Genomic DNA, 8,550 nt, shown 5'->3' with positions numbered 1-8,550 from the left:
TGCTCCCAGCACCAAGCCCAGGGCCGGACACACAGGGGGCTGGAGAGACTGCCGTCTGTGTGGGGGGCAGGGAGACAGATGAGAGAAAGAAACATGAGCCTGAGCCCAGTCTCCCCATTTTATTCCTGGATCAGGACGAGAACTCAAACATCCCAAGGCCTGTGAGCTTCAGGGTGAAGGAGACCGTGTGCCCCAGGCTGAGCCAGCAGCCCGTGGAGCAGTGTGACTTCAAGGAGAATGGGGTGAGCCTGGGGGCTGGGAGTGAGGGCTGGGATCAGTGCTTCTCAGCGCAAGCTGACCTGGGAATTTCAGGGAAGGTTTCCAGCCCCTGGCGGGTGAGGTAAGGTGAGGTTGGGAGGTTATGACCCAGAGTTTCCAGTTTGACCTGGAGCTTCCCTTTCCAGCTGCTGAAAGAGTGTGTGGGGACAGTCACCTTGGACCAGGTCGGGAATAACTTCGACATCACCTGTGTTGTGGTGAGTGACCCCTCCTGGGTTGTGAGGCTTCTGGGGGATAGTGTGTCAGATATCCTTTGGACCAATGGCTCGCTGCCATATCCAGGGCAGAGAAAGGCCCTCCCACCTGGGCCTCTCCTTCCCCTGAACCCCAGGTCTCTAGCCCTGGCTCTGCATCCCTTAGAGCAGGGGTTCTCTACTGGGGTCCCCACCCGGGAACTGAGAGGCAGATTCTCAGCCCCACTGAGACCTCCTGAATCCAACTCCGGGGTGGGGTCCAGCCATTTGTATTTTCACAAGGCCTCCAGGGGATTCTGACTGTGCTGAAGTTTGAGCGGCACTGACTCGAGTCATGAGCTTTCAGCCCCTGCTGTCACCCAGCTTTGCTGGGATGGACTTGTGACCCCAGAAAACCCTATGTCATCTGTGGGCCTCAGTTTCCTCATATGTCTGTGGTGTGGAGATTCAACCAGAGGCTACAACATTTGCAGCCAGAGGGTGCCTGGGCCCTAAAACCTCCTGAAATCACCCAGTTAGTGGGGATGCCCAAGTGGGGAGGGTTTTGCTCTTACCCTGGGTCCCTCCCTCCACAGTAACGTGTTTCTTCTCGTTGCACAGCCCCAGAGTGTTAGGAGACTTCGAAGACTGGGTAGGAAGATATTACATGGTTTGAAGACGTATGGCCCAATTGTTGTCCCAATAATCAGATTAATTGGGTGAATTGTGGGCCCAGGAAAGAGTCCTAAGGGTCTGCCGGCCCTGGTGAAGACTTCTGGACTCTGAGAAATAAATTCTTGTGAGAACAAATTCCTCCAGGCCTCAGTTTCAATTGTCTCCCCTTCTCCCACTTATCATGACTGAGTTGTTTACTCTGGGAGGCCCTCTATGTCGGGTGTGTGTATGTGTGTGTGTCTAAGTGTGCGTATGTGTTTGTGTGATCACTCCTGTATGTGTATGTGTGTGATCTCTCCTGTGTGTATGTATATGTGTATGTGTGTGTGTGAAATCACTCCTGTGAACACAGAGAATGTGAGGCCCCTGTTCCTTCCAGGAGGGCACGGGGGAGGCAGCAGGCCCAGGAGCTCCAGGACAGTGTCTCCACTCTTGGGTCCCTCCCGAGCCCTTCAGCCACCCCGGCCTCCTCCTCCAACACCCAGTAGGACGTACGGAGACCTGCTGTGTGTGCAGTGGTGGTGGGAATGCTGCTCCTGCTCACGTGGAGCTGACAGTCCACGAGGGGCCAGGCTTCTCGCCTTGTCAAACACTCACAGAGACAAAGTTCAGTCTCAGGGCTGAGCCTGCAGGTGCAATGCCCAGGACGTACCTCTTGCCCTCAACAATCTTAATTTTGAAATAGCCCATCCCTCCTGGCTATTCCTGTTGCATTGAGACACATCACCGTTTTTTCAGCTGGGTCCCAAACTGAAGCAGTGGGCTTGTGTTTAGGGATCAGTTCAGTTTGGTTTAGTTTGGTTCAGTTTCTCAGTCGTGTCCGACTCTTTACGATCCCATGAACCGCAGCACGCCAGGCCTCCCTGTTCATCACCAACTCCTGGAGTTCACCCAAACCCATGTCCATTGAGTCGGTGATGCCATCCAACCATCTCATCCTCTGTCATCCCCTTCTCCTCCTGCCCTCAATCTTTCCCAGCATCAGGGTCTTTTCCAATGAGTCAGCTCCTCACATCAGGTGGCCAAGGTACTGGAGTCTCAGCTTCAACATGAGTCCTTCCAATGAACACCCAGGATTGATCTCCCTTAGGATGGACTGTTTGGATCTCCTTGTAGTCCAAGGGACTCTCAAGAATCTTCTCCAACACTGCAATTCAAAAACATCAATTCTTCTGCACTCAGCTTTTTTTATAGTCCAACTATCACATCCATACATGACCACTGGAAAAACCACAGCCTTGACTAGAGGGACCTTTGTTGGCAAAGTAATATCTCTGCTTTTTAATATGCTGTCTAGGTTGGTCATAACTTTCCTTCCAAGGAGTAAGCATCTTTTAATTTCATGGCTGCAATCACCATCTGCAGTGATTTTGGAGCCCCCCAAAATAAAGTCAACCACTGTTTCCCCATCTATTTGCCATAAAGTGATGGGACCGGATGCCATGGTCTTCGTTTTCTGAATGTTGAGCTTTAAGTCAAGTTTTTCACTCTCCCCTTTCACTTTCATCAAGAGGCTCTTTAGTTCTTCTTCACTTTCTGCCATAAGGGTGGTGTCATCTGCGAATTTGACGTTATTGATATTTCTCCTGGCAATCTTGATTCCAGCTTGTGCTTCTTCCAGCCAAGTGTTTCTCATGATGTACTCTGCATATAAGTTAAATAAGCATGGTGACAATATACAGCCTTGATGTACTCCTTTTCCTATTTGGAACTAGTCTGTTGTTCCATGTCCAGTTCTAACTGTTGCTTCTTGACCTGCATACAGATTTCTCAAGAGGCAGGTCAAGTGGTCTGGTATTCCCATCTCTTTCAGAATTTTCCACAGTTTATTGTGATCCACACAGTCAAAGGCCCTGGCATAGTCAATAAAGCAGAAATAGATGTTTTTCTGGAACTCTCTTGCTTTTTCGATGATCCAGCAGATGTTGGCAATTTGATCTCTGGTTCCTCTGCCTTTCCTGAAACCAGTTTGAACATCAGGAAGTTCACGGTTCACGTATTGCTGAAGCCTGGCTTGGAGAATTTTGAGCATTACTTTACTAGCGTGTGAGATGAGTGCAATTGTGCGGTAGTTTGAGCATTCTTTGGCATTGCCTTTCTTTGGAATTGGAATGAAAAGTGAATTTTTCCAGTCCTGTGGCCACTGCTGAGTTTTCCAAATTTGCTGACATATTGAGTGCAGCACTTTCACAGCATCATCTTTCAGGATTTGAAATAGCTCAACTGGAATTCCATCACCTCCACTAGCTTTGTTCATAGTGATGCTTCCTAAGGCCCACTTGACTTCACCTTCCAGGATGTCTGGCTCTAGGTGAGTGTGAGTCATCATACCATCATCATTATCTGGGTCGTGAATGGTACAAAATTTGCACCATTAAATACAAGCATCTTGTCCATCAGGGTGAAGAGCTCTGCATGAGGGTATGAGAGACACAGTAACACACAGATCACATGTCTACTTGCCTATGTGTTTCAGACACTGCCCTTGTCCTGCCCGCTCCGCATTCTCTAGTTGACCTTTGCTCTGGGGCAGGCTGGAAGCACTGCGGAGTTTGCACCAAAGTAGTAGCTTCAACCAACCACTGGGGGGACATGATGGAAAAAGACCTCCTCTTTCTTTTTCCTTGGGTGGCCCACTCCCAGAAGTGTAACACCTCTGCCTGAGGTCCCCAGCCTCAGGCCTGTCCTGTCCATTCAGTTTTACCTCAGTGTTGACCATGTGTCCCTTGCTATGGACCAGGCCCTCAACATGTATACGTGACCACTGATAGCAGAAAGGAAATAATGCCAGCAATTTTTCCATCTCGACCCGCGAGAAGGAGACAGAACTGGTCCTGGACAGAGAGGCGTGCAGGCCTTGTCAGTGCCTTCTACAGAGATTGGGGTGAGTCTGCTGCTTGACGTTTTGACCTCTCACCCCTGTGAAAACAGGTAACAGACTATTTCATGAATGCCACTGAGCGTCAGTTCGTGGCATGCTTGGCTCATGTCCTGTGCACTCGGCCTGTGGATGTGACTGACTGTGAGGGGACGAAAAAGCCCGGCCCCCACCTCAGTCAGTCCTAAAGCAGGGGTGCACTTCCAGTTCCAGTGTTTTTGTGGGTGCGGCTGAGGCTCGTCTCGGGGTGAGCACCTCTCTGCTCAGCTCCTTCCTCTGCCCTCTCCTCCCTTCGCGCTCCCTCCTTATGACCACCCGCCTCGAAGTTCGCATGCCCCTTACTTTCCTGCCGAGGTCCTGCTTCTCAAGAACACGGGCTGTGATGACAGGGGGGCGGTGCAGAGTCTGTCTGCTCATCTCAGGCAGGTCAGATGTGGGGCTCGATGTGCAGATAAGAGAGAAGGGCCTCAGCAGTCCAGGGTGGTGGAGCAGAGTGGGGTGGGGTTGGGGCAGTGCAATAAGCCAAGGGGGCATTGAGGGTTTCACAAAGTGGTCAGAGTGGTACAGGTACAGGAGGTCAAGAGGCCAGTGGAGTTGGAATTTCAGTAACCATGTGTATTGCTAGTTAGTTTCTATTGTAATCATCTCCCTTTCCTCCTTTGACTTGGGAAAAGATACAGCTTGACCAAGGTGCCTCTGGGGCAATATCTGGGCTGTGTAACCGGGTTTCACAAAGCCCAGCTTTCTTTCCTTCTCCAAGACTGAGTGGGCAACCAGCACCATCCATCCAGGCTGTCACTTTCCAAGGCAGCCTGGCCAAGCCCCCAAGGGTCCCCCAGGGCAACTGAGTCCACGAGCCACCCCGGGCCTCCTGGGCACATGGTGCTTCCCTGCTGGTGATGGATTCGAAAGGGCTCCATGGTCTCAGGACTCCTCTGTCCCTTGGGCACACTGTTTCTCCCAGCTGTGCTCTCTTGTCCTCCCAGTGGCCCCCGCTTCCCCCTTGGTGTCCAACCAGAGCACTGGGCAGGGAGTCACTGAGGTCAAATCAGAGGAATGTTCTAAAGTCTCTGCGAGCCAAGAGAAGTTTCTTTGTGTGGTTGAGGTCAGGGAAGCTGTCTCAAGGTGGAAGGGCAGGTCAAGCAGAGACATCAGGTGTAGAGATGGGAGGAGAGCAGGAGGCTCCAAGGTGTCTTGCAGTTGGGGTGGACAGGGCACCCTGACACCTGAGAACTGGAGGGATGTCCCCACTGTGTACAGTGGGAGTGTCAAGATTCAGACCCGACTGGCAAGCAGGTATCTGTGTATTCTGAAATCAAGGGATACAATGGTCATTCGGCGTTTTGTCTTAGCACCTAGAAATTGGTATGCAGGGAGGATTGTGCTGTGGGAGAACCTGAAAATCAGGGAAGGTGGAGTCTGGAGGTTGTGGCTTCACTGAGAGGAGAGAAGACAGGGTAGGCCCAGGGCAGGGGTGGAGGGAGGTCAGGGGAGTGTCCTCAGGAGGAAGAAGGAGCCGGAGGCTCCCAGGCTTCCAGCTCAGGGCTCCTGCGGCAGCACCCATCCAACAGCCCAGTGTGGACCACCAGCGTTCATGGGAGTCTTGAACCCAGAGACAGAGCAGTGATGCATGTTCAGGAGAACTGGTGTCTTGAGAAGGGCCGTCCCCAGGAACGTGTGAGGACGGGGAGGAGAAGCAGCCTGGATGCTCCTGAGCCAGCCCTGCCTCCTAAGAGGAGACTCCTTGGAGGAGACTCAGCAGGAGTTCCCAGGGAGGAGGCGGGGACCCAGGAGAGCAGGGATGAGGAGAATTGGTCAGGGGCAAGTTCAGGAGGACAGGGGGTCCCCTGAGTCTATGGAGGTGAAGACAAGGCTTGAATGTGAATATGGATCCAGTGAGGACTGGGCAGCCTGCAGTGGCCTTGGATGTAGAGAGGGCACTGAATTGGGGTCACAGTGCAGATGACCCTTCCCATGCTTGGTTCAAGAGGGATCAGTGGAACGCGCCATGCCTTGCAGGGACAGGGGGAGGGTTGCTGTGAAGGAGAACTTTTTCAGTGAGAAAATAGTGGAGATGAATCTAGGAGAGGGCACCAAGGGAGCCAAGCCCTGACTGGCTGAGGTCTCAGCCCAGAGGACAGGATGGTGTAGGATTGATGTCTGCCTAGGGATGGGCTGGAAATGTAAGTCTACAGCAGGAGCTGATGGTCTTAGCATCTTCAAGTGGTAACTGAGTGCCTATTAGGTGCCAGACAGGGCCAAGAGCTGGCGATTGAGACGTGAATACACTCCTTTACTCTGGATCCTGAGGGGCCCATGGTGTAGAGTCAGAGGGGATGTAGACAGTGCCTGGCACCTCCTCTCCTAGAGGACACAACCCTCTTGAGCAAGCCTGCCTGTGACACTTCCTATGGCGAGGCCAAAACACTCAGGAGATGAAGAAACCATTTCTTCACCTTGCATAGGGTCCTCCCTGCCCACTGCCCAGCAGTCCTGTGAGGCCACAGCAGGGGCTGAGGCAACTCCTTCTCACATGCTGGGAGGAGGGCAGGGATAGGGCGGGTGAGGAAGACTCCCGGTTGATCGATTGCATCAGGCCCAGGCTGAGCATAAAAGGAGGGTCCCTCGGGCTGGGAGGAGGGAGACCGGGTACCATGGAGACCCAGAGGGCCAGCTTCTCACTGGGGCGCTGTTCGCTGTGGCTCTTGCTGCTGGGACTAGCGCTGCCCTCGGCCAGCGCCCAGGCCCTCAGCTACAGAGAGGCCGTGCTTCGGGCCGTGGGTCAACTCAACGAGCGGTCCTCAGAAGCTAATCTCTACCGCCTCCTGGAGCTAGACCCTGCACCCAGGGATGTGAGTTACGAAGGGATCTGGGGAGGGGGCCAGCTAGTTGGGGGGCAGGGAGACAGATCAGAGGAAGAAGAAAGAGCCCAAACCCAGTTTCCCCTACTTTGACCCGTAACCAGGAGGTCGACCCAGGCACCAGAACGCCCGTGAGCTTCACGGTGAAAGAGACCGAGTGCCCCAGGACCACCCAGCAGCCGCCAGAGCAGTGTGCCTTCAAGGAGAATGGGGTGAGGCTGCGGGGGGAAGGGAACGGCAGATGCTTCCCCGGGGTTGGACAGCGGGCTTGGGGATGATTTCCAACTCCTGGGAGGAGGCGGGGAGGTTATGGCCCAGGGGGTTCCTTTGACCTTGAGCCTCCCGTTGCAGCTGGTGAAACAGTGTGTGGGGACAGTCACCCTGGATCCATCCAATGACCAGTTTGACATAAACTGTAATGAGGTGAGTGGCCTCTTCTGGACTCAGGGGGTGCTGGGCGGGGTAAGTATGTGAAAGATCCTTTGGACCAATGACCTGCTGCCCCATCGAGGGCAGAGAAAGGCCCTCCCACCTGGGCCCACCTTCCCTGAGCCCCAGGTCTCCAGCCCTGGCTGTGCATCCCTCAAAGCAGTGGTTCTCTAATGGGGTCCCCACCCGGGGACAGGAAGGCAGATTCTCAGCACCACTCAAACCAACTGAATCCGACTCTGGGGTGAGGTCCAGCCGTTTGTGTTTTCACAAGGCCTGCAGGGGATTCTGACTGTGCAGAAGCTTGAGAGGCACTGACTCAGGGATGATCTTTCATGCCCTGCTTTCCTGGGATGGGTTTGTGACCCTGGGAAGTCCCTTATCATCTGTGGGCCTCAGTTTCATCTCTGTCTGTGGTATGGAGATTTAACCGTATGCTCCAAGGGTCACAGCCAGAGGGTGATCTGGGTCTACAAGGTTCCTGGAGTCTACTAAGAATGGGCTGGCAGATGTGAAGGGTGGGGTCTTGTCTTGACCTTTCCCCGGTTCTCACAAGAAACCTGTTTTTATTGGTTCACAGCTTCAGAGTGTCAGATTTCGTCCACCAATCCGTCGTCCACCAGTCCGTCCGCCGTTCCGCCCACCGTTCCGCCCACCGTTCCGCCCACCGTTCCGCCCACCCATACGACCATTTCCTGGTAGACGGTGAACAATAGGCAGATAACTCCCTGATAAGCCCAGGGAAGACCTCTTGGGATCTCTTTTGGCCTGAGTCAGCGTCCAAAAAATAAAATCTTGTGAAAACAACTTCCTCCAGCTTTCAATTTCAGCTGTCTCCCCTCTTCCCAATTACCATGACCGTTAGGAGTGTCTTTGTATGTGTGTGTCTATGATCACTCCTGTGAACACAGAGAAGCGTGAGGCCCCTGTTCCTTCCAGGAGGGCACGGGGGCGGGGGGAGGCAGCAGCCCCAGGAGCTCCAGGACAGCGTCCCCACCCCCGGGTCCCTCCCGAGCCCTTCACCCGCCCCTGCCCTCCTCCTCCAACACCCAGTAGGACGTTCGGAGACCTGCTGTGTGTGCAGTCCTGGTGGGAATGCTGCTCCTGCTCACGTGGAGCTGACTGACGGTCCACGAGGGCCCAGGTTGCCCACCTTGCTAAACACTCACAGAGATGCAGTTCAGTCTCAGGGTTAAGTCTGCATGAACCATGCCCGGAACATTCCTCTTCCCCACGGGAATCTTAACTCTGGAAA

The 8,550-nt window shown here is 53.7% G+C and overlaps 2 protein-coding genes across 2 annotated transcripts in view; both read left to right on the top strand.

Annotated features, from left to right (window-relative positions):
• Positions 1-1,266, top strand: part of LOC120868205 (cathelin-related peptide SC5) — a 2,226-nt gene extending 960 nt beyond the window's left edge. Inside the window, exons 2-4 of the mRNA XM_040246899.1 lie at positions 135-242; positions 405-476; positions 1,074-1,266. Coding sequence (XP_040102833.1) covers positions 135-242; positions 405-476; positions 1,074-1,175 — 282 coding nt within the window. The 3' untranslated portion in view covers positions 1,176-1,266. The remainder of the gene's footprint in view (positions 1-134; positions 243-404; positions 477-1,073) is intronic.
• A 5,393-nt stretch (positions 1,267-6,659) lies between these two features.
• On the top strand, positions 6,660-8,103 carry LOC120868203 (cathelicidin-2). The gene is made up of 4 exons (XM_040246898.1): positions 6,660-6,857; positions 6,971-7,078; positions 7,218-7,289; positions 7,876-8,103. The coding sequence occupies exons 1-4, from the start codon at positions 6,660-6,662 to the stop codon at positions 8,002-8,004; spliced, it is 507 nt and encodes a 168-aa protein (XP_040102832.1). The 3' UTR covers positions 8,005-8,103.
• The last annotated feature ends 447 nt before the right edge of the window (positions 8,104-8,550 follow it).

This window comes from Oryx dammah, unplaced genomic scaffold, assembly GCF_014754425.2.
Source record: "Oryx dammah isolate SB20612 unplaced genomic scaffold, SCBI_Odam_1.1 HiC_scaffold_9, whole genome shotgun sequence".
NCBI lineage: Eukaryota > Metazoa > Chordata > Mammalia > Artiodactyla > Bovidae > Oryx > Oryx dammah.
The sequence above is the reverse complement of the archived record's forward strand: the minus strand, read 5'-3'. Positions and strand labels throughout refer to the sequence as shown.

Bases quoted from the DNA above. Each gene is read 5' to 3' on its own strand.
- LOC120868203 (XM_040246898.1), top strand. From the start codon at position 6,660: ATGGAGACCCAGAGGGCCAGCTTCTCACTGGGGCGCTGTTCGCTGTGG. The intron at 7,079-7,217 runs GTGAGGCTGCGG...CTCCCGTTGCAG, and splicing joins GTGCCTTCAAGGAGAATGGG to CTGGTGAAACAGTGTGTGGG. The intron at 7,290-7,875 runs GTGAGTGGCCTC...ATTGGTTCACAG, and splicing joins TTGACATAAACTGTAATGAG to CTTCAGAGTGTCAGATTTCG.